The sequence below is a fragment of the Sinocyclocheilus grahami genome, unplaced genomic scaffold (genome assembly GCF_001515645.1).
Source record: "Sinocyclocheilus grahami isolate Dianchi unplaced genomic scaffold, SAMN03320097.WGS_v1.1 scaffold244.1, whole genome shotgun sequence".
Classification (NCBI taxonomy): Eukaryota; Metazoa; Chordata; class Actinopteri; order Cypriniformes; family Cyprinidae; genus Sinocyclocheilus; species Sinocyclocheilus grahami.
Window position 1 is genome coordinate 451,512 of NW_015505423.1, and position 26,863 is coordinate 478,374.

Below are 26,863 nucleotides of genomic sequence, written 5' to 3' on the forward strand. Positions count from 1 at the left end.
AATAAATTCGATTATTTATTTTTAACATTTCAAGTTGTATAAATTTGCACCATTTAATGATTATAAATAAACATGAATTAACAATGAACATACAGTGCCATTTAAAAGTTTGAGGTCGGTAAGATTTTTAATGTTTTTGAAAGAAATCTCTTATGCATTTAGCAATTTTTCAGCATTTTCTGATGAATAGATATTTCAAAAGAACAGCATTTATTTGACATTGAAGTCTTATAACATTATAAATGTCTTTACTGTCACTTTCGATCAAAGAAATGCATCCTTGCTGAATAAAAGTAATAATTTCTTTAAAAAATTAAATAAATAAATATATCGTACTGAACCAAAACCTTTGAACAGTAGTGTAGTAAAATTAACCACATCAGACTTAATGCATTTTTATGTATTTTTTTTAATTATTACAACTCTTAATTATTTCTTGATAGTGTGAGTGTTCTTGAAAGCATAAAATTAATATTTTTGAATGAATTTCTGCTGCCTTTTAGCTCAGGATAGTCTGTAATGAAGGGTTTGGAGCTGTTTGTGTTCTCATAGAGCCATCTGTCATGGTGCAATCAGTGTTGTCCTGACATCATTTTAATGCGCTTCCAGAGTGACCAGTTATGGGCAATTACACCACAGGTGATGGTCTCAAAAATGTACATCAGAACTGAAACGTGTACTTTTGGGTTCAAGTATTTTTAGGTGACAGTGGGAAACCTGGCCCTTATTTTGAAGAAACTGTTGTGCCTGACAGTTCTCAACACATTTATGCAAAAAAAAAGAGACATATAGCACATAGTTTGAGCTCTGTAATCAGCGCAAGTATAATGCGTAAGCTCTCTTTATGTCCCAGATCAGGTTCACAGGTGTTCCTTCCCATAGTTCTTGTGCTTTGTGTAGCTATAAGAACCCTCTCTGGGCCCTGCACACATGCTTGGCTCCAGCTCTGCTATCTAAGCGTCCACAGATGCAGCAGGAATATTTCATTAAGTGCTTTTGCTTTCTCAGGGTGAGGCGGCTGGGTATGCACCTTGTAAACAGAGCAGGGAACAACAAAAGCGCTTTGCTTTAATGAGCTGGAGTGTGTACGTGTATTGTTGTACTGTACAATTTCAGTGCGAGCCGTGTGGAAACGCAGCCTCTCCGACACAAACGTGTGTATGGAAACACACGCTTAACAATGGAAAAAAGCTTCCTTCCACAACAACCACAATCATTATTGCCATCCGACAGCAGTCTAACGCAGTCGAGGTGCCTGAGCTGAATGGGCTGTTTGTTTAGCTTACCACATGGTTTCACTTGAGTGCTGTTGATTGCTCACTCGTTTGTATCGTCTCCTCTGTTCCCTAATTGCCTTCAGTTGCTATTAACATGCACCAGCTTTGTGACTGAAGCCCAACATGGACACATAAGGTCAAAACTGAAAGTTAAAGGCAATGAAACGTCAGAGCACAAAGCACATCTCCGATTCATTTAGACTGTGATTCACTGAAGCGGCAAAACTGGTCTTGTATCACAACTCTTATACAATCACTTGGTCTCAGTCAAATGGCCTGGTATGTAAAATGAAAATTGAAATTAGGGCTGGCCAATATATTGAATATTTGTGATGATTTTATTGGCATCAGTGTTTTTCATGCCTTGTATTTGATTATTTAGTTTAGCATGCTTTATCTTGCATCTCTGATTTAAACTTCAGTAGCAAAAACAGAGTCACTTAGTTTGATTTGTTCATAATTCTGAACATTTTTCTTTTATTCAAATATTTTAGTTAAAATATGTAACTAAAATGTTAATTCCCTGATGTTTTTATATTGTTGACTATTGTGAACTTGATTTAAATTTTTTTACTTTTCATAAAATTTTTGCATTAGGTTGGAATTAAGTTTCCTCTCCATTTTAGAACAAAATATAATAAGGTATATATATATATATATATATATATATATATCTGTCCTTTCCCACTGCATCTGCTGTAGACATAAGGCCTTGTTTAACTCAGTTCAGTGCTGCACTTTCTTCATTTAGATTCCTCTGTCAGGTAATTAAGTGGTAATCAATAGCAATAATGTACTGTTCTCTAAATTCACGCTTAATTGTAGTAGCTTAAAGACTTAAAGCATGGTATTAATTGTTAAATGTGTCTCAAGATGCTAGCTTGATCTCTGGAGTGTGATCTCCCATCCTGTAATTGAGTTCAGATTGATTTAATACAAGCATACATACACTCAATATGACGTTTTATCCTCAGACAATTTATGTTTGCTATTGATTTCATTTTACAAATACGACGGAATCTAATGTGACAAGTGAATGTTGTTTAGTGTAGTTATTAGTCAAAAAGTCATCAAATTTGCATTTCTTAATATTGTTTAGTATTGGTATTCTGTCATGTAATGTCCTTAAAATTAATTCCTACTCAGCAAAGGAAAGAGTTGTTTTCCATTATTACAAAATTAATCACAAACTCAAGCATTTTATCAGCATTATGCAATAAGCAGAGATTCACAAATAAACAAACTGAAAACCATTCTTTCTAGGACCAGTCTGTGGCTTTTCATCTCACCCTAAACATGTGTAAACACTCCTGACTGGCTGATCTCAGAACAGGCTGTGAAACCACCAGAGAAGTGAAGCGCTTTCAATGTCCCGCTCTGGGCTCTACACACACACATACACGTACAGTAGCAAGTGTTGTATGTGTCACTGTGATGTAAAACAGTATGATATGCAAGCTAGGCTGCATTTTACCATTGAGCGTGTTGCGGTGTGGTGAGCTAAATCAAGCATTTAAGGCTTTGCTGGTTAGCATAAACAGTCAGTCCCTGCAAAGCCATTCAGAATATGTAAAATATGTAACACTTATATTTTTCATTGTCTTGTCAGTTGCCTTCATGTCAATTCAGGAAGATTGTTGGTGAACAGCTTGAGGCTCTGCATGTTTTTTGTGGTGCTATCAGTGTTGTCAAACATATGAATTGATATAAATAATAATTCAATAATAATTCAATTAATTTACATTTGATGTTTGAATTAATTTTAAAATTAATAATTATTCAATTGTTTAAAATAACTAATTTAATAATACACAAAAAACAAATTAAATCACAAAATCAAACTTTATTTAATTTAAAAGTACTTTTTCAATTATTTAATTATTTAAATTCATTCATATGCTTGACAACAATACATCATTTTATTTTTGATGCAAATTTGCAACTCATTATTGTCAGATCAATAAGCATTTTTGTTTTCTTTTTTACTATGGGAGAAGTGAAAATAATTTTGTTTCAAGTTGTAGTAAGCCTGGGAATTTCTTAAGGAATAACTAGCTGTATTGGTCCAGATGGTATGTGACCTGAACTTAATACAATGAGTTATCTTCTCATTGTCCTAGATCTGGTTGTGCCATCTGCATGTTAGCCTTGCATCTCACAGTGACTCATATCATCACAGCTGTAAAAGCTTTTAACTATGTAAAGTATTTGTCTGAACAACAGAGTAAGCGCTGTACCAACTCTGATAAGCTATGTTTACACCTCACTTAGCTCTATTACATAAATAATATAGGTTAAACCATCAGAATTATGCTTAAACATTCTTCATACTTAGTTAGAGAGAGCCAGACAGAGAGAGATTTAGAATTCAGCAGGATGTTTTCACGAGATTTTGAAATTGATCCCTTGGGGGTTTGATGGCTGAGAGTCCATAATGCCAAGCCCTGTTGCATAATTCAAATGTTCCTACTCCATAATCCCCAAACGCCTTTTACACTGTCAGCTAAAAATAGACCAAACAAACAGAGGGTGACATTCAATATTGACCTGGTTCCATAAGTGATGTACTGCCAACCAGAGCTTTTAGGCCTGGCTTCCCTGTGGCTGAGTACTGTCATATACTCATGTGCTCAACATGCTCTAAAGCTGCTCGATTGCAAAATGAGGCAAGATGGGCTGAATGTGCTGAGCAGCTGTTTAGATGGGAACACAAGATGATGATGCGTCTGCCAGGGCAGCAGATGGATCAGTGAGTGATATAATACAGACAAATTTAGATGCATTACGAGAAACCGCATGGCACTCTTATGGGTAAAAAAAGTCACTCAGATGTATTGTTTAGTCTAAACCAGCTGTGAAAGTAACTGACAATAACAATGTGTTAGGCTTGAGTTTGGAAAAATCCAGTCCCGCACATAAAGGCTGATGGATTCAGAGCAATTCTGAGCTGATGGCTGGAATTGTCTAGTATTATTGGAAATCGGCAGAGAGCAGAAATTCAGTCTGCGTCGTTTATACAAGGTCATTGCATGGGCCTGTTGATATGGCTTTGATGGAGAAGAATGATATTCATGAGGCAAGAGTCAATGATGGCAGATCTGCCTGTGCTGATGCATTATACAGGACTGATATGTTCAAAGCATGTCTGCAGAAAGCTCTCTCTCTGGCCTCTTCTATATCGTATCATCTTCTTGCTCTTTCTATACTGCAAAATCCTATTCTTAACTAGTATTTTGTCTTATTTTCTTGTTAAAATGTCCTTGAAGTGAGATAAATTTACATGAGAAGTAACACAAAATATTTAGACATTTACATTTTGTAATATAAGTGCACATTATTTTGTCTTATTGCACTAGCAGGTATAAACAGGTTTAAAACATGGAAAAAATATGCCAGTCCACAGTAAGACAAAATAGACTTATATTCAAGATATGAAAACAAGTCTTAATGCGAGCATGAAATGAAAATCCATCTGATTTTGTGAAACATGCATATGTTCGATCACGTTCAGCAGGGAGGTGAGAGGAGGGGAAGGGGGTCACAGTAAGTTGCGAATGTAATTCATACACCTTGAAATGTTCAAATATATATGTAGAAATTAACATTTAGTAAAATTGAACTAAAATGTGTTAGTTCACATTAACTATTGCATTATCTAGGCTAATGTTAACATAGAGAAGCTTATTGTAAAGTGTTTCCTGTATTACTTGGCTTATTAGACAACAACATGTTGGTTATATCATGAAATTATCATCTGCTGCTACCATAGTACCACCACAGTGTTTTTTTGTAAGCGTAAAGTAGTGGTGGACAATGGAAAGACAAGGACAAAGATGATTTATGGCTAACCTAACTACAAAGTTACATAACGTTATGGAAGAACTGTCATCATCTGATCAATTTAATACATGATGCTATAAAAAACCCTTACAGAAAATTCATGGTAGCCCATTAATTGGGAACTGGAGATGCCCAGAACCACTGAAAAGGTCACCCAGCAGTGCTTTGTAATGTGCTTATTTACTCCAAGATGGCTGAGCTGTTCCCATGAGAGCCAGGGCACTCACAGGCCCACTGTATGAAAGTGTGTGTGTGGTCCATACCAAACATAGCCACCGTCTGCACTGTCAAACACCCACATAAACAGAAGCATCTACACGGCAGCTTTAATCAAAACACATTACAGCTCCAGAAGCACTGACTACAATAACTGCTCATCAGGGCACAGTGGGAGTCGCTCACACACATACACACCCCTGAAGGTCAGCCGAAGAAGAGTGTGCATTGATTAGGAGCAGGATGGTGGACGTAATCATCTGCACTGCAGTGAAGAGGACAATTCAAGACAATGGCTAACCGAGTGAGTAATGAATGTGCTTGATTTGAGAGGATAAGGATTTGTAGCATGCTACGTGACGTCCCAGCACGAAACCCTGAACTTTAGAGTTCAGGTGTGTGTAAGACCTTTCATTCCAGTGCATGATGATCTGGGATAATGTCAAAGTTTGAGAGTAAAGACTGGTGAGTTGTAACTGACCTGGGCCAAGCTTGGCAACTGCATAAAGCAGGTCGTAGTTAATAACTGGTGTGGTCTCGTCAATCTGTTGCCAGCCAACTGGAGGTGAGCCAGGAGGAGAGATGAGGAACTGTTTGGAAGGCTGGGGAGGAGCCAGGTGCAAATTGTCTCCTTCGGATGCTGGGTTCTGCACCTGAGAGCCAGAGAGTGTTAGTCCAGGATGCAGTCAAACAAAGATCTAACTGGAACACTTGATAATCTAACCAGATGTTTCTGAAGTAGTCATTAGCAAATATGTGCTAGTACTACATGTTCAAAATCGGAGGACTTTGTTTTTTGAACATTTTGCATAAACAGTTTTCAATATTCTATATTTAATTTAGAATGAATTTAAAAAAGAATTTAACAATTGGTTCCCATTCAGTTCACGAGTCTGTCTGTCTGTCTATCTATCTATCGAACTGTTCTATCTATCTATCAAACTGTTCTATCTATCTATCCATAAAGCCTAAAATCTTTAAACTTTAACACTTTTTAAACCTGTTTTAAATGTTCAGAAAAGGCTATATAAAATTTAGTCATATGAATGTATTTGAATTTCAGTTCATTTTAATTCAACATCCTTACATTTGCATTTGAATTGCAGTTCTGTATCCTGTTACTCAACTCAGTTCTGAAATGCAAATAACCCTGCAGTACACCACTCATATTCAAGATGTCCTTCATTTGAACCCTCATTTTGCAACAACAATGTCAACTTGATTTGGGCAGTTACTCTGGTGAGCAGCTAATACCAACTATCAGAATGCATCTATTTCAGAGCTGTCTGCTCCAGCCAGTGGATTCTGCCTTACCAAAATGGTCAAATCCTGAATATGAGTTGATTTCCCGCTTACTGAGAAAGGTAAGACTCCCTAATGTCTCAGTATCTTTCTACCGTTCTATAGTTCATTCTATCAAAACTTTTTTAAATGTTCATGCATGGCACTATAAAAGTTTGTTTTGTCTTTTCTAGTAATTTTTGATTCCATGTGGTGCAGAGAAATTACACTCTTTGAGCAGCATATTATTGAAATATACTCGTTTAATCAAATCTCGATTCAGATCTAATCAGGCAGAAACATGATATTACTTGACAAATGCTTAGTTTGTATGTTAACCTGTTGTTCTGCGTGTCACTTCTAAATGTACTTTTTTCTGAACTATACCCTGTTTAGGAATACAAAGATTACAGAAATTTTGGCCAACCTAAGCCACTTCTCACCTGGGCAAAATAGAGTTTAAGTTTCTTTCCTCTGAAAGGTGTCTCGTGCAGCTCTATTCTAGCACTGGCTGCTGCTTTGGGGTTACTAAAATTGATTCGTACACGTCGGAAGCTCTTAAACTGCTGGAACGTCACACCCTCATCGTACGCGAGAAAGAGCGCCTCGAACATTTCCTGAAAGACAAAAAAATAAACAAGGTAAATTAATAAGGGATAAATATTTCAATTCTGTCCTGGCAAATGTCAAAGCATGAATAATTCATATGTCTTCATAGAGGACAAAGAAAGTTGAGCAGGAATGCTTTGCTTTTTTTTTTTTTTTTACTGTGGCAGAAACGAGCAAGACCTGTTCCACCAATATCAATCTTATCAGGGCCATGAGAGAATGATTGCAAGTAATGTCAGTATACCGCTGACAGGATGAACATCATTGTATTCTTTATGAGACAGAGCAGTCTTTGGACTAGGCATGCCCCAAAGAACATCCAAACAGCTCAGCCAGAACTGGAATGCCTGAGTCTACTTAATATTCATTTCCTGTGCAGGAGAGGAACTGATGAAAGCAATTTTATGTCTCTCAATTCAGTAATCAGTCCTGCTGGCTCTGGGTAACTCATAGCACTCTCAGCCTCATGCATTCTAACCTTCTCCATGAGGACTTGGGGATAGTTCACCCCAAAATAAAAATTCTGTCATAATTGAATTTATAATTCTGGCCTTCCTGTAGTTCTAACAGTAGAGCATGGTGCTAGCATGACCAGGTCATGGTTTTGATTTCTAGGAAGAGCAGGAATTGATAAAAATGCATACATTGAATGCAATATAATTCACTTTGGATAAATGTGTCTGCCAAATACATACATTAAAATTTCAAAAAATGTAAATTTAACCCTCACGTTTACTCAAACCTGCTTTATATATAACAAAATATATTTTGAAAAATGTTCTTCAAAACGAAGAACACAAAAGACAGTCACTCACACAGATTCAGAACAAAATGAGGGTGAGTAAGTGATGACAAAATTTACATTTTTGGGTGGACTATCCCTTTAAAACATTATGCTTATTATTTTTGTATTGATATAATAGCTTCTTATTAATTTTCATTGCTTTAGAAGACCTCTGAAGATTTTATTTGTAACCTTAGAGGTGAGATGTGTAATTTCAGTCACTAGCCTTGAATGCAATATAATTCACTTTGGATAAATGTGTCTGCCAAATACATACATTTAAATTTCAAAAAATGTAAATTTAACCCTCACGTTTACTCAAACCTGCATTAATTTCTTTCTTGCTTTATATATAACAAAATATATTTTGAAAAATGTTCTTCAAAACGAAGAACACAAAAGACAGTCACTCACACAGATTCAGAACAAAATGAGGGTGAGTAAGTGATGACAAAATTTACATTTTTGGGTGGACTATCCCTTTAAAACATTATGCTTATTATTTTTGTATTGATATAATAGCTTCTTATTAATTTTCATTGCTTTAGAAGACCTCTGAAGATTTTATTTGTAACCTTAGAGGTGAGATGTGTAATTTCAGTCACTAGCAGCAAAATTGCAAATAAATAAATAACAAGTTATGTTTTAAAGCAGGTTTCACAAACCCCTTCCATCTTAATGAATGACTTTAAATGGGATAGGAAAAAGTACTTTAACGAAAGTTTTAAAGCTGTTTAAATAGCATATTAAATACATAAAAGCACACTTGTAATGAAACACTCCTTCAGAGTAGCATCTGAAACAGGATTGCTGGAATAGAAACACCTTAGACTGATTAGTATACCCCCCCTCAAAAAAAAAAAAAAACGCCACAAAAGGGGCGTAGGTTATCACATTCCTGTCATTGCTTTAGAAGACCTCTGAAGATTTTATTTGTAACCTTAGAGGTGAGATGTGTAATTTCAGTCACTAGCAGCAAAATTGCAAACAAACAAATAAATAAATAACAAGTTATGTTTTAAAGCAGGTTTCACAAACCCCTTCCATCTTAATGAATGACTTTAAATGGGATAGGAAAAAGTACTTTAACGAAAGTTTTAAAGCTGTTTAAATAGCATATTAAATACATAAAAGCACACTTGTTATGAAACACTCCTTCAGAGTAGCATCTGAAACAGGATTGCTGGAATAGAAACACCTTAGACTGATTAGTATACCCCCCCTCAAAAAAAAAAAAAAACGTCATCAAATGTGCGTAGGTTATCACATTCCTGATTTGATTGTTCAGCTCAAGGTATTTTGAGGTAAGTGAGGTATTTAATTACATTATTTTCAGAGACCTGTTAAAACGGCTAATGTCTCAGTGTTGGGTTTGCTTTGCCTTTTAAAGGCATAGCACATAAGCACTTGGAAGTGAAGCCAATGTGTACACCAAAAATAGGTATTCAACATGAAACCCTCAAATATGCCCTTAAATTCTAGCCAACTGCTGGCGAAACACTTCAATATGACGACAAACAATAATCTAAAATGTGAAACACCTAACACAGGAAACATGGGACATTATGTCAGGTCTAAGAGATGTGCTTTGTTTGTAATAGAAATCAAGTTCAGGTAGAGATTGTGACATCACTGTCACATACAGTAGGATGAAGTTAAGGTTTGTGACCAGAAAGTTCCTGGATTGATGTCCTTGAAGGTTGCCCTATAAGTCACGAGTCTCAAACTACCGGCGAATACTAAGTTGAAACTTCAAATGCAAATAGTTTATACTAAATAAATATCTAGTCTTCAAATCTTTTTTTTCTTCCATGCTGCTCATTATACATATTTTTATTTTCATGTAGCTCAAATGTAATTATATATTAAGACTGCATGCTACAATATTACTGCTGGTATTTTTGATCAAATAATGCAGCCTTGGTGAGCATAAGGCTCTTACCGACTCCAAACATTTGAACAGTAGTGTATATGTGAATTTATTGCTATTTATCTATCTATATATATATATATATATACATTCCTGACCATTACATCAAAGCCAGATCATGATGTTACTGGTCTCTTAATGGGACTGGTAGCTGCCTGATTTACAAGGAGCAGCTGTATAACTGTGTAGTTCAAATGTATGGTTGTAAGAGCACTTGTATTTGTTGAAGCTTTGCAATAGTCCCAGTTAACTTTGAAGACTGCTGCTTTAAGGGAGGCATCTTCTGATAAGTGTGCAGTTGCTTTTGATAAAAACATCTATAAATTACTTTTACTGTCAGTCACCAGAGGTTTTGCTCAATGCTTCACAATACACAGAATCTAAAGTTGTCACTTTTAGCATCAGGAAATAGTGAATGTGCTCGATAAAAATGTCCAGAGATGGGAGAAGATGAAAGATTAGAGCCACTCGCTGGTACTCTCCTGCAGAGACAGATGAGCCAGTTTTCTTCCACAGCGTCAATGCGCCAAACACCTTGTATCCTGTCACAATCTGTGAGAAACCTCCAGCATATTCCTTCATCTCAGAGCCAAGAGAGAGCGTCCCTAGAGATGACAGCTGTGGATATATCGTGTCCACCATGTGTCAGGATGTGAGGTGTGTATCAGCAGTGACAGCTGGACCCATTCTGAATGACTCCGCAATGACAGGTGACACCAGATGAGTCCGTGAGAGAGTTGCAGTGCATATGTGCACATTTTCTATACTCCAGGTTTCTGACTCAGCACTTCCATGAAGTTTTACAAGATGTCAAGTGCGTCCAGAGCTAATTATAGAACAAGAACTTGATGGTGTGTGAATTGCAGATCAAAGCACATTCGTCTGATCCGCTTCACCTTGAAATTAGATCATTTACTACCATCACAGTACTGATAGTCACCAGCATTGGATGCTGGTGTCCCTGTAGGCATCTTAACTGTCTTAATTAGCCTCCCTTGGTCATCCAGCATCATGCTGGTCTTTTTAGCAAAAGGCAGTCAGACATTTCCCAATTTTTGTTGTGAGAAATGGCTTTGCATATGAGCTGAATTTTCAGTGGCACAATGTACTGTAAATGCCATTCAGGTTTGTTCACAATTTAGACCAGGTTTATTTCTCCAAGCATCCTTTAGCAACAAGTTCAAATATGCCTAATGTAACACAACAGCAACTTTGAACTAGATTTTTTAAATCATTTTTATGGGTGGTGTTTGCCCATGCTGTCCACTGCCAAAGTTCAAATGGCAGCGCAGCGTGAGCTTATTAAAGCAGATGCGTTTTTCAAGTCTCAGTCACACGGCACTAAGCAGCACTGTGAGATACAGTGTGAAGCGCCTGAATTCAGCGAATCAATGATTTAGTTTAAAGCCAGATAAAACAGCGCTAACAAACAGGAGAAACACTGTGCACAACGATAGTCAGAAGGCTTTTCAATCTACAAATCACCATCATTTACCATGGATTTACTGTAACACTAACTGCACCATGGTATTGTGGCAGAAATGTGGGATATTCATAGGGAATTTTATTATATTATTAATGTAGACATGTATTAAAGGAGTAATGAAGTATAATTAAAGTATTTTTTGTGATTAAGCTATAGCGTTTGTGCATTTATACTAAATGTATTAACACTACTATTTTACATACAAATACCTAGAAACCATATAGTTACAATTTTACTATGATATTGAGGTGCTATATGTGTGCTTTTAACTAGTTATCATGACCTAGATGTATGCCACTATGGAAGACCAGTGGATAATTTTAATAAAACTCAAAACTGTCAGAAGAATTCAATTTCACCATATAAAAATGAGGTTGTTACAATTAGAAAAGTAAAAACATGTTGCACAATTTTAAATATTATTCTTGTCCTTAGCACAAACAGTGCAGGACAGTGAGGTACAAGCCAAAGTTGAACACTTACAGTTAGGGGTTTGATCAAATCACCCTAAGTATAAGCAATAAAAATTGTGATGTTTGCATTAGCAAACACCAGAAATATACAACATCTGAACCACAGCCATGGAATGTGTTTGAAAATAAACCCTGACTCCCCAAAAATATTTGAGGCCTAATATACAAATTAATAAACAAATAAACTTAATATTTTAAATAGGCATAAGATGATGGTGGTAAATATAGCTGAAGTATTATTGTACTTTATTGCCATGGGTTACATGGTGTTGTTCCTTTTTGAGAGCCTTCAGCGGACATTTCAAAGCCAAGTATTTGTAGTGGAAATAAATCACATTCCTTTACAAATATGGACACCAAGATGAAGGGAGGAGGATGAAGGGTCATGTGCAGTGGAATATTTTGCCACTGGTTTTCTAAAAATATTACTTTATCTAATCATAATAAGATCTGTGGAATGATAGACTTAAAAGTTTCCTAAAGCATTGTATTAACACCAGAACTTTTGACACATAGGCTAGTAGTTTTTCCATTCACAGTACATTAATCACACACACACACACACACACACACACATACATACATATATATGGAGCCTATAAAATTGGACATTAGCAAATCGACTGGTCTGGTCTTCATTTACCACCACCTTGAAACACATCATTTAAAAAGAGCAACAGCAGTTGGCATTAAGTGCCCTCATTTAAAGTGGTGGAAATTAGCATAGATTCCATCTAGTATTTGCTAGTATAAATGTCATGAGAATAATGTTGTAAGAAAAAGTCATCAAGATTGCTATGGAGCTTAGACTACAGTACATATATAATTTCTTTTAACATTTTATGACACTGAGAAACCAATGAGTAGTATTTTTTACCAACTGAATGTTCTAAAAACTTGGAAGTTTTGTAGATTGGTGGACCAAAATGAAAGCATTCCCTTGACCTTAGTCAATACAGTCACATATTTAATTCAACTCAAACTAAAAAAACAAGGCTCGGCATAATCCCAGGCATACAGTAGTATAATATATCGAATGACTGTACTACTATCCATCACAGTCTAGTTTTTGATGGGGTCCGCTCTGACTAAAGTACCATTTTGAGATTTTTTAAAAATGTATTATATTTTTTTTAATGATGCATGCTCATATTCCATATTTTTACATTTACTGTAGACTACCTTTGCTGTTATCTAATGTGCACTTGAAGATTCTGAATCTTTATGACATTACAGCATTTATGACTGATTTTAGTTTATACCACTGATATAATGACTGGATTGCTCATTGGGTTCTAAACTGGCATTAGGCAGTGAAGCCACCGGCCTTCTTACTATTCCTCTGAATAAGTTGTGATGTGTGTATTTTATTTCCTGATTGAGCAACATCTATTTCAGACTATTCAAGTTTGTGCAAATTCTATGGCGTTTCACTAGCATTACAGTTTCCATATGAGTAAAATGTTATCTATATGTTGTTGAATTATTAAATTAACTAACATTTAAATCATTAAATCTTCTAAATGCATACTGTTAACAACATCGTTGTTGAAACATTTGCAGATAGCCTGCGCTGTACGAATAAACACAATATAAAAAGATAATTACATAAAAGTGATTAACTATACAAGGCGCATACAAAGCATAACACTTTATTCACATTTCAGAATGAGCACTTTGTCATTTGTAATACATATGTTGAGGGTCTCATCCTTCCTATGTTCATCTGATGTTAGCTACTGTAATGTATATGAACATATCTTTTTAATAATTATGGGAAATTCCTGACAAATAACCATTTACATGCTTAGGACATCTGTGTTAAAAGAATGTACAGAGAGACTTCAGATTTAAAAACACTGACTCGTTAGGTGATGTTATATCATAATACAATTTCCTACTAATTCAATAGAATGTATGGGAATACCAATATGGTGGCGTGGTGGCTTCACTTTTATGACGTCATGAGCAATCCAGTACTCTATTATAGATCAGTGGTTTATACAAACAACTAATTATTTCTAAGGAAAGCTGTCAAATACATGATGAAGGTGGCAACTATTATGTATGGTATTTTATGAAGGTCAAAATAAATTAGATGTATAGTATATCGCAATCACACATCACAATTCATAAGGTAGCCGAAAAACACTAGGTAAATTGCTACGTACTTTGAACAGAAGTTGCGTGAGAAAAACAGACATGCTTGATTCGGATGGGATAAAGATCACAAAGTACTTTAGTGAAACACAATTTTACCTGACTTTCTCAAGAACATGTCCATTTTAGGTGAGAGTGGAGCGTTAAAGGACCAATCAGGGTGAATTATATTAGAAAGAGGGAAAAATCATTTGTTTTGCAAGCAGCCATGTTAGTTTATATACAGCCTTTGGTAACGTCTGGGCTGCTATATGATCTCAACCCACTAAAGCATGAAATTACTGTGCAATGACACACTCAGTTACAAGCTTTTTGCTTGACAGATAAAAAGTCCATCAAGGAGAAGAGAGATGCTAAAAAATAACACACATTAGCCCAGTGACACCTCACTTAACTTCACATAGATATTTGCTTTCCTGCCAAGACAAACCAAAGTGAGTACAAAATGCGTCAGATGACAATAATAAAATGTAAACTGCAGATATATTTGGGGTGCTATGCTTTTCCACTCTTCTTTGAGGATGGTGGGGTAGCCATGCAGGCATTTAAGCAATTACAGCTGTTCTTCAGCCAAGCCGTGTGTTTACTGTTCACGTTGTGGCTTGAAAACGTTCTTAATAGGGGGTGGAAGAGGGGAAAACGCAAACTGAGCCTAACCTTAACATTAATCCTGAAATGAATGTCAAATTTAACATTCCCCTGCTTTTAATCAAGACCAGATCCTCTCCTTGCTGGGAGATGAATTAGTGTCAGATGGGGAGGAGAAAAAGGTGAGTTTTTCTTTGCATGGAGAGTCACTATTCATCTTGAACAGATCCAGGCCAGATCCCTTTGAGCTCTTATTTTTTTGTGTTCAACTTTGACCTTGGTTAAATATAACTCTTTGTACGACCTAAAGCTACACTTCGCTTTTCTTAGGACTTCAAGCTTAAATATTTCCTGAAGTAAGGGCACGCAGGTTTTTATCAGTCCACTTGGAAACATGTTTACAATGTACTGCGTGTACACAACACATGCTTTTGAGGAAGAAATGAGATTTAGATGAGCACTTTTCTGTTTTTTTTTTGTTTTGTTTTTTGTAGCGTCTATATAGTTTGTATTTATTACTTTTGGATCAGGCTGAAATTCTGATCACAGTCTATATACATTTGCTGCAATCTTCCCTGTTTTCTCCTCACTCGTTTGCATAGACTGTGGCACCACAATCTCGAGAGTCTTCTACAACCAGTTATAGGACTATCAAATGTTTTTTTCTGACAGCGTTCAAAGGCTAAGAACAGGGAAAGAACAAATCTGACATTTGGATGTCTATTTGCTGAAATGATATGACAGGAAATGAAATCGTGCTGCAGTGCCTGAGATGTTCTTACTGTTATTAGAGGAAGCAGGTCACCTCTATGGTACCCAGAGAAAATAAATGTGACCTTCTGACTTGCAGTGTTCTCAGCAAGGAGCAAATAAATGTGGAAAGCCCAGAAGACCCGCTGCTCTTCCTGCTATTACTCAGCATTAAGGCCCAGATGAAACTAAGCCCAGTCAAAGCGCAGGCAATATGAAACATGTCACAAGAAACTCATGAGGCAGGAAGAGACAGACACGGGGGTTCAGAAACACTGCATGATCTCATAATGGTGAATAAGAGGGACGCATATGGGAAAGATAAAGAGGGATCATGAGACTGGAAAATATCGCCATGTCAGTCTATATTCTTGACAACATGAAAACTTGTTCAGTAAGTTTTCCAAAGCCATATGATAGCTTTGTGTGATGCACAGTACTCAAAGTATTTATTTAATCTGGAAGTGGAGGTGGCTTAGACAGAGATTATAAGTAAATCACATTTTTGGATTGTTCATCACACAAAGGCAACATATAGCTTCAGAAGACTTGTAATATATAGTGCATATGGACTCCTTTTTTGTGGTGTGTACACAACACATGCTTTTGAGGAAGAAATGAGATTTAGATGAGCACTTTTCTGTTTTTTTGTTTTGTTTTTTGTAGCGTCTATATAGTTTGTATTTATTACTTTTGGATCAGGCTGAAATTCTGATCACAGTCTATATACATTTGCTGCAATCTTCCCTGTTTTCTCCTCACTCGTTTGCATAGACTGTGGCACCACAATCTCGAGAGTCTTCTACAACCAGTTATAGGACTATCAAATGTTTTTTTCTGACAGCGTTCAAAGGCTAAGAACAGGGAAAGAACAAATCTGACATTTGGATGTCTATTTGCTGAAATGATATGACAGGAAATGAAATCGTGCTGCAGTGCCTGAGATGTTCTTACTGTTATTAGAGGAAGCAGGTCACCTCTATGGTACCCAGAGAAAATAAATGTGACCTTCTGACTTGCAGTGTTCTCAGCAAGGAGCAAATAAATGTGGAAAGCCCAGAAGACCCGCTGCTCTTCCTGCTATTACTCAGCATTAAGGCCCAGATGAAACTAAGCCCAGTCAAAGCGCAGGCAATATGAAACATGTCACAAGAAACTCATGAGGCAGGAAGAGACAGACACGGGGGTTCAGAAACACTGCATGATCTCATAATGGTGAATAAGAGGGACGCATATGGGAAAGATAAAGAGGGATCATGAGACTGGAAAATATCGCCATGTCAGTCTATATTCTTGACAACATGAAAACTTGTTCAGTAAGTTTTCCAAAGCCATATGATAGCTTTGTGTGATGCACAGTACTCAAAGTATTTATTTAATCTGGAAGTGGAGGTGGCTTAGACAGAGATTATAAGTAAATCACATTTTTGGATTGTTCATCGCACAAAGGCAACATATAGCTTCAGAAGACTTGTAATATATAGTGCATATGGACTCCTTTTTTGTGGACTATGAATTGTTGTTGTATGGCAAGTGCAGTGTATAATATATTAAATTTAATCTAAATTTAGCAACTTCAAAAACATTTTTTTTTCTGCTGCCATAACCAAGGCCTTGTGGGTGGGGAGACATAATACTTACCAAGAATAGTACAGCCTAAAGGACTGTTCGCACCAACACAAATGAACATTCACATGAAAATTCAGTACAATATTCGCAAAAGTGAGATTATTTGTCTAATCAGACCAATGCAAAAAAAAAAAGGCAGATGGACATGAAAATGCAAACTCACTCTCTGACAGTATGTGGTGCTTAAAGAAAAGCAGAAATACCTCAGTTACCCTGGTACACAAAAGGTGCTGCGCAGTTTTCTGTTTCTGACACTCACTTGTCACAGAGAGTAAAGATCAAGAAAGTCAAAAGTATTTACATGTTTTCATACAGCCATTCAGATTTTTCTTATTCACTATGGTGTTTATCAGACAACACCAAATACAAGAGTACAGAGTACTGTCATTTAGCAAAATCTCTGTCACTTTTTAAGTCACCTTTATTTCTATATGGCTTTCTACAAGATTGTTTCAAAGCAAATAGTTTTAAAGCTCTGTAAGTTCCACCAAGTCATAGTTTTATGTAACAACAATGGCTCTGTGCACTTAAACGAAAGTGCAAATATAATTGGTTGGCCAGTTTTATACCTCTTCGTAAAAAAATTTAAATGTTCATATTGGTCTGAGAAGATGCATTAACAGCCATTCGTTCAAATTAAAATGGGGGGGGGGGACATTTTGCAACTGAACATTCATCTTGGTGTGAACACGCCTTAAGCATTTCACTTTTCAGAATCTAGTCAAATGAAAAAAGCCCTATCCTACACTATTTCCTGATTAATTTATAGGTTTCACTCAAAAAAAAAGTAACATTGCAATTTAATCTTACTTTGTAGATGCTTCCATGATGCATGACAAAAAAATCCAATCTATTTTTGGATACATAGTGCTTAGGAGGACTTCTAGTCATCTTTAAATAAATAAACTCCTTAGCTACTGACATTCCTTCCACGCATGACGAGGACACAATGCATAAAAATGGTCAGCAAATGTAGTCGGGACAGAGAGATACGCCAAAAGATCTCTGTGGCCCTTTTAAATCTGACCCTGGTTGCCAAACTCTAATATTTACTAAATTACCAAGTACATTATAATGTAGTTCAAATAGAACAGATTCCACTGATTACAAAGGGTGCAATGAAGCATTACAAACACCCATCCAAATGAAGGATGAGGAATCAGTGATGACCTTAAGTCTGACAGAGTGCATGATGTGAAAGATGAGCATGTCAAAGACTTCAGAAAGTGATGGTCAGTCAGGTAAGACCATGACGCACAGAGATTAAGTGCTGTGTGAATGAAAAGAGCTATGACAACAAGCGTATGACTCAAGGCAAATCTCTTCGCACGAAATCAAAATAACCACCAGGTAAACTCATTAGACAGAAAATCATTTAAAGAGGTACATTTACAAACACAATCACTTGAAAGACAAGATAAAACAGTCAGATTTGAATCAATGAGTCTTTCGGTGCAAAAGTGGTTTGTGAACCTACTGTAATCTGTTTTTTTCTGTAGATATCCACAATGAGGCACTCTAGTCTGTTACTATATTGACATACAAACATTGTCTAAACATAGTAACCCTTTTTATTTGTGCTTCAGAATGAAGGCTGTCAATGTGATACAGTCTTAACATCTCTCAAAATCAGCTACGCCAACCCTTAGTCGTACGTACCCCAAACAAGGTTGGAAGTTCCTGCCCTACCTTGACCTCCCGACTGGTGAACACCTCCACGTCCACCGCGCAAGCGATGAGGGTGGAGATATTACAGTCCACGCTCCTGGAGGGCATGCTGGGCTCACTCAGATTGAAGGGATGACCGGCCCCTGACAGAGTATGTGTAAGGAGCGCGTCTGAATGCACGCGAGGCTGTGTGTGAGTGTTTGGATGTGCTGCTTTCCAGCTCTGAAGAGCCTGCTGTAACTCTCAGAGGTGTGTGTGTGTGCGTGAAAGCCCCCACCCCTCCTCTCTCTTACTCACTCCATGCAGTGACATCACTGCCTCACTTTATGAATGCTCGCTTGCACTTGCACACACCAGAGCTGTTTTTTATTCACTTATTCACTTTATTCCCTCTTATTTTGTCTTTTGTAGCTGTTCTTGGCTCCAAAAACAGTTTTATGTGGCTAGAGTGTGTAATGCAATTACATATTTTCTATTTCAACAGCTTTCCACTTCTTATTTTTGTCAGTTTATTCCATTATCCCTCTGATAGGGCAAAGGAAGACAAGAGAGTGACTCAGCACTGCAGATCAATATAAAGTCACATCATAGACACACTAGTGAGCGGATGGAAAAGAGAGCTCTAGAACAAGAAGGACAGCAAGAGAGAGAGAGAAAGATGAGGTTTGTGGATCCCGGCAAGACGGATATATTATTAATATCTTACTCATTTACGTGACATCATTCAGCATGCAACAAAAAGGGGAGTTTTCTAAATATAGGTGGCTATTTTTGTTTCTGCAGCTTGACATCACACTGTATTGATGTTTATATAACAAAATGTATTAAAGGGGTCATATGATGTTGCTAAAAATAACATTATTTTGTGTATTTGGTGTAATGAAATGTGTTTATGCGGTTTAATGTTCAAAAAACACATTATTTTCCACATACTGTATATTATTGTTTTTCCTCTATGCCCCGACTTTCTGAAACGCGTCGATTTTTACAAAGCTCATCGGTCTGAAAAGCGAGGTGTGCTGTGATTGGAAAGCTATCCAGTGCGTTGTGATTGGTTGAATACCTGTGATTGGCCAGCTATCCAGTGCGTTGTGATTGGTTGAATACCTCAAGCGTGTGATGGAAATGTTACGCCCCTTACCATACTGTGATGCCGTATCACAGCCGGAGCGACGAGACAAAAACATTAAAACCCATTATAAACAAGGCATTTGTTGCATCCAGTGGGAACATAATTACGGATTATAGTGACTTATACTGTCTTTTACACTCTTTTTGAGTGAGCTGCTGCCGGCGCAGTGCGGCGGGCCTGCGGCAACCACATGTGACGACCCTGGGCTGGACTCCGCTTTGTCCACGGTGAAAGCCGATCTGGAGATCGACCACGCAAAGTTGATGTATTTCCTCAGCGACCAGCACGGATCAGCTCCAGGCATGACGAAGCGGATATCGTCCTTTTTTGGAAGGCCAAACAAAGTAGTTTCGCTTTCACAATGAAACACACAGCGCCTTCACGACATGGCGGCGGAGGCAACACCAATACTACAGTGAGAATAAAAGTTACGCCTTCTTTCTTTGCGTGAACATTTGGGCGGTGTTATACAAATCTTCCCACATCGTGACGTAGACATGTGGGGGCGTGTTAGAACGAGCCGTTTTAGGAAGGCGTGGTTGACCCTTCACTTCTATAAAGAATATCTCTTTGGATTTGAGACTTTAGTCTTTGCAACTTTACAGATCTTCTTTATGCACCAAGAGCTTGTAACACTCAAAGAGAAAGGAAAAATTGAAATCGCATCATATGACCCCTCTAAAACATAATGTAGTACAAAACACTTGCGTTTAGTTGCAAATTACAGCAGGCTGAAGGGGACTAGTTAACTGTAAATACTTAATTTACAGTAATTTCATTATAATTTTATAGACAAAGTAATTAAAGGGTTCTAAATTCTATGATGTTATATTAGTATTAATATGAATATGTGTATATGAGAGTGCTAAGATGTTTCAACAACATCTGATTTTAATTTCAGTAGCAAAAATTAGACTCAAATCATATGTCTGTTGTTTTTTTCATATATATTTTGCCTATATTACCTAACACTATTAGATAATATAAACAAATCAATGGATATGACATCAAATTAGTTAGAAATATGGCAAGGAGATATTAGAGTGATACAATCTACATGAAACTTGCACAGCCTATGTAGGAAATCGGTTGGCTGGGACATTTATACATTGTACAAACAAATTTGACTGCTAAATGTCATAACTGTCCAATGAGAATCAGAATCCAGGTAACAGAGGAATATAAAGCAGGGTGAGAATGGAAAAACAGAGATAGAATGGGGACAAAAACAGATATAGAGCATATGAGCTACAATCGGAAAGGTCGGTGGTCGTCCTAAATGAAGCATGCTAAAAGACTCCAGACAGTTGAGTCATCATATTGTCTGCACTGCGTCCCTAGAAGATCGTGTTTACTTTTCCAGCACTCTGTGAGCACTGATAGAATGGACCTGTGCAATGTATGTTACATTGTCCTTTCTCGATGGAAGTGCTAGTTTTATCGGAGCGAGTCAATAAATGAACAGCTTAAATTACTCTGGCACTAAGGCAACCTTGAGAGGGGAAATGGTCTCACTACATAACACCTGGTGCAGAAAAGCTCAGATGGAAGCTGCTAATCTAAGCAGGCTTGACAATAATGGATGGATACGAGGCTCCTGGTATATACGCCAATTGGGCTAGCTGATAGTGACTGTGCAAATGGCATGAGGGTCCTTGAGGATGACAAGGCTAGAACAGAGTAATACTTCCTGAGATGCCATAATACTTTTTTAATTAAGAGGAGAGGACAGCCATGACAACACCATCAGTAACACACACACACACACACACACACAGGCACACTGTTAGATGGATTGGATGCTACGTCATGCACTACAGGATAATTTTTTTACGTTTGTCTTTGAATATTTAGCAATAAACCTCAAATAAATTGTATTTTATACTTATAATCAATGGCTTACAGTCAGTTTTATGTAAGCTTTATCATTGTACTGATAATTAGATTGCATAATTTACACTAAAGAAAAAAACAAACAAAAAAATGTTTTAATGTCTATGTGGAAAATCCAATGTTTGTGGAGAAAACAAATGGGAAAAATACTTCTGGAAACCACTGAAAAAGTGAGTTGTCTCTGTTGTGCCTTATTGAAATAAAGTGGTGGGCCGTCAGACCGGCGTAGAGACTCATTGTGAAGATGAAAGAGTAGACCTAAGAGTACGTTATTGGTAGGTATACATTAAAACACATGTATACACTTTTCTTCATCGTCTTGTATGGATTATTTTAATGTTACTTGCTCACTTTTCCAGTAAAGCTGTGTTAACTAGTATTTTCCTCCCGCAGCGCGCTGGCAGAATTGCGAGGAGACTCGTGAAGACGAAAAGCTGTACGAGTACGTTAAATTGTTAGGTCAACTTGTAATCACATGTAATCTGCTTATTTGTTTTATACCAATGTTATTTGCAAAGTATAAATACGTTTGAGTTAATAAATGTCTTTAAGAACATCGGGGTGAACTATATTTTTGTCATTTTATTAGGTTAATGTTGATGCTTCAGCTAGAGATGATGTACGTGGCGCAGCTGTGGCTGCATTGAAAGGAGACATTGAATTGTGTTAACTGAGTTTCTTGCTTTAGTAATGGCATTCATTCTCGCTACATGAGATACCTGTCTGTGATGCAACACCCTGTTATACTGCATTTCTGTATAATATTGATGGTTTCTATAGCCGTGGCATCATAATGATGGTATTAAGATTTGGATTCATTCAGGTAGGACACCACTGAAGGCCTAGGTGTGAAATGCACAGCCCACCACTGTTGAATTGGATTTAATGGGATTTTTTTGTATACGGACACATAAAGTGTCACTACGGCTTCTTTTGAAAACGATTTATATTATATGGCCAGAGAAGTCACTCCCGACATCCTTCAAACAACCTTGGATTTCGAGTTAAAGCTTCTTTGAGGAGATTGTGACTTGTGAAACTATTCTGAATGCTGATCTTTCCCCACTGTTTCCATGCATGTCATGGAAATGGTGCTGTGGCTAGTCTGCCCAGTCGGTTGTGATATGTTTCTTTTAGTATCAGGTTGCAGTTTTTTTAATGCTTTTTTCAGATATGTCAGGCCATTGTTTCTGTACAGTTCAGGGGTTGTAGGTGGTCTAGTCCTTCACTTTAGCTCAACAGTTTGCTGTCTCTACATGCTAAAAGGGTCATATAATTTGCAGCATGCTATCTTTGCACTTTGATCCCTTACTAGACAAATATGATGAATTCTGCATAGGTAAAGCATGTTATCCAAAATCAACATGCTTGGAGTGCCCTAAGAAGGTGTGCCCTTCCTCGTCATCTGTACCTAGATTTGTGACATTTAAATCTACAATGACTAATGATGACTAACTAAAATGCAATAATGTTAACATTATTAATGAAAGTCATTATAAAATCTGACAAAAGAATGGGGTTATTCCTTGTGATCTTGTTAGAGGGAGACCAATGTAAAAACTAAAAATAATATTTGGCTGAACTGCATGTTCTGAATTGGAGGAAACTATGGATTCCATTTGAAAGGTTAAAAACTGAGTCCTTGCACTTTACAAGATGTGTAAACACATTTTGAAATTCATTTCATGCCAAGGAGGATGTAGGAGTTCAAAAGGAAGCAGCAGATAGTGTGGCCCAGTACATCTAGTTTTTGTGTGTTATACCTGCTTGCATTAAAAACTTTATTTTGCCATTTTATATATATATATCAATATTTTCAGCTAGTTTATGTTTTCAGTGTTTAATTTGAGTAATTTTGTTGTGCTTTTGTCATTTTTATGAGTTATTGTTTTTTCTTAAATACAATAATATATAAAATAATATAATATGAAACATTAATTAAAAGCATAGATTTTGACCAATGGGATTTTACTGTGGACGGGACTATGTGACAAAACCTAAAGGTGGCTAACTGATGATTCAGATGATTAGCACTACAAGATGGGATTTATCATTTGGGGCTTTGTTGCATTGTACCTGGAAAGGACAAAGTGTTAAGCACAAACTGAATCAACAGTTTTTCGTTCAGAACATCACTACACTGCTCACTTACACATGAACTGATCATTTGCTGAGTAAACAGGTTCTCATATTGACCAGCAGGCATTTTTCCAATTTTCCGCTTTAGAATAAGTCATGATAGAAATCGTTTTCTTCCTGCTCTGTTGTCACATTAAAATTAGCTCATGCTGGAGCATCAGGTAATCTCAGACAGGGCAAGAGACCATGTGACATAATAAATATGCAGTCTGACTGACAGTGATGCAGACATCCCTTAGTCATCCTTTACTTTCATTCTCTCTCTCTCTCTCTCTCTCTGTGTGTGTGTGTGTGTGTGTGTGTGTGTGTGTGTTTGTCTCAGGGGTAGGTCACAATCTACAGGTGCAGAATAGCAATAGCAGTGGCAGTATTCCAGAGACTAAACCAATCTATCTGGGCTTTGTTATGGAAATGCTGTAATCCCCAGTTTCGTCCAGCACAGCGCTGAACACAGTCTGCAATAAATTCACATACACAGACTCAGCGCTCAGACACATACAAACTATGCAAAAATAAATAAATAAATAATTCAGATTGGCAGGAGAAAAGAAATGCGGTGGTAGAAGATGACTTAAAGTAGATGATGATGGATGGAGTGCAAAAAATGTCAATGGTATGTGTATGTGTGTACAGTATATACATATACGTATATGTGTGTGTGTATGTGTATAATACTTTTATTAAGCAAGAATGAACTTTCTAATATTCTGAACCTTGTATGAAGAATCCTGAAAAAATGTATCATGCTTTCTACAAAATATTAATAAGAAAAAATAGAAATAATAAGAGTTTCTTGATGATTTCAGCTTTGCTATCACAGGAATAAATTACAATTTATAATATAATTAATAAATGTAAAAAAATAAAATAATACTGTCTATTTTTATATCTGTTTTAGACTTTATTTACGCTTAATGAATAAATACATATATGAATAGATATAAAATATTGCTGTGCATAGCAAATGACATGCACAGATTTGGTGGAAAAATAAGTAATACAGGGCTCAGCTTCATAGTATTTATGCCTTAGTGTAGGTAAGTAGCTAGTGCCAGTAGGTTACGAACATTAGCACCGGTCACATACATCAGGAGGGTAAGAGTCATCTGGTAAAGAATGGCATCTTTATGTAAAATAATTAAGAAATATTTAAAATTCTGCACTATATCCATGTCACTAATCACATGGAGCATGATCATTTTTGTAAAACTGCAAGCACAAGATGCGCTTTGGAACATTTTCAATTAATAATGTTAGATAAAATGATAATTTGGTTTTACACAAAATGCTCATTATTTTTATGTTTACAGACAAAAACACATGCACTCACACATTCACACTCCTGGAGTAATGATGCTGAAAATTCACATTTGCCATCACAGCAATAAATTACATTTGAACATATATTAAAATAAAAACTATTTTAAATTGTAATGATATTTCACAATTGTCTTGTTTTTACTGTATTTTTGATCAAATAAATGCAGCCTTGATGAGCATAAATTACTTTTATCGACCCTTAACTTTTAAATGATAGTGTATATGTAAAATGAAATATATTTTCATTACAGAAAAAAAAATGCTTAAAAAAAACTGCAGACATATAAATGTAAGCAATACAAAATGGTTGGTGTACAATACATTATATACTGTACAGTAAGCTAGTATTCCCTTCCAAATATAGCCACAGAAAATAAAAATAAATGGGAAACAAAGAGACAAGGGTGTTCGAAATGAAAGAGAGCCGTGAAACAAGGGGACAAACACACAATGAGAATGAGAGGGAGATGAGGAAAGGAAGAAGAGAGGACAGCAGCGAGCTGATTAATGGCACTGCTGATGAAAGGCTAGTATTGACGTCAGACACACAATAGACGGAGAAGAAAGAGAGAGAGAGCGAGGGAGAAAGCCTTTCACTCTGTAGCTCGCACACCATATTCACGGAATATATGGACACATAATTTAATTCAAGTAGACAATGTTACATTCTATCACATTCAGCAGTTTAAAAGCAGAATGAATTTCCCTTTGATGAGCACTCTACAAGATCCTTTTCATCCTGAATTAGCTTTATAAGACTGAATTGTGAATTAAAAAACCTTATAAATTGCTACTTCGCTCAGAGTCGTAGCCTAGCAGTTGCTCTAATACATTGAGCTATGATGCTAGTACAGCTAATATATCACTAACTACACTATTTATGAAGGATGGTGCCAAATAAAAGCCTGGTATCTTGCTTATGAGTACAATGATTACTGATTAAAGATTTCTGTTTCAGATTCCTCTGGTCACAACTATGTCTAAGGCTGCATTTAATTGATCAAAAATAGAGTAAAAATAGTAATATTGTGAAATATTATTACATTTAAAATAACTGTTTTCTATTTGAATATTTTTTTAAATGTAATTTATTCCTCTGATGGCAAAGCTGAATTTTCAGCAGCCATTACTCTAGTCTTCAGTGTCACATGATCCTTCAGAAATCATTCTAATATGCTTAATTGCTGCTTGTTATTATCAGAATTGAAAACAGTTGTGCTTTTTAATATTTTTGTCAAAACCACGACACGTTTTTTCAGGATTCTTTGATGAATAGCAGGATTTTTTGCCTCATATAGCAAATGTAAGAGATTGTAGTGCAAATCTTGGCTTTTTACAGATTTTTATTTTGCCTATGGATTAACCTGTATGTGATTAGGTGAAATTTATAAAAGAAGACATACAATTATTTTCTGCAGAATGACTCATTCAAGAGTCATAACCTCAGTCTATCATCTAGAGCTGCCTAATACACCATGACCAATGCAGTGTTTAACCTTGGCCATCTTTTCTGCTATATATTCTCATTCTCGTGACTTGACATTAATCCTTGCTCTGAACACATGCTCAAGGTCAAAGCGCTGCCTCATCTGGCCTGTTGCGGGCAGCAGAGCCAGCTGGTTAACTTGATGACATCAGAGTACCAGCAGAGGAGGGGGTGGGGGGGGGGGGTGGGTTGCTGTGGACAC

General features: G+C 36.6%; 1 protein-coding gene across 3 annotated transcripts in view; it reads right to left on the reverse strand.

Moving 5' to 3' along the window:
* Positions 1–26,863, reverse strand: part of LOC107598065 (calcipressin-2-like) — an 82,065-nt gene that overhangs the window by 4,916 nt on the left and 50,286 nt on the right. Inside the window, exons 1-3 of one of the 3 annotated variants that reach the window (XM_016289315.1) lie at positions 18,683–18,945; positions 7,058–7,231; positions 5,815–5,986 (exon numbers count right to left, since the gene is read on the reverse strand). In XM_016289315.1, coding sequence (XP_016144801.1) covers positions 5,815–5,986; positions 7,058–7,231; positions 18,683–18,799 — 463 coding nt within the window. In that variant the 5' untranslated portion in view covers positions 18,800–18,945. Of the gene's footprint in view, positions 1–5,814; positions 5,987–7,057; positions 7,232–18,682; positions 18,946–26,863 lie in introns of those variants that run through there. The other 2 variants (XM_016289317.1, XM_016289313.1) reach the window with 2 other exon arrangements.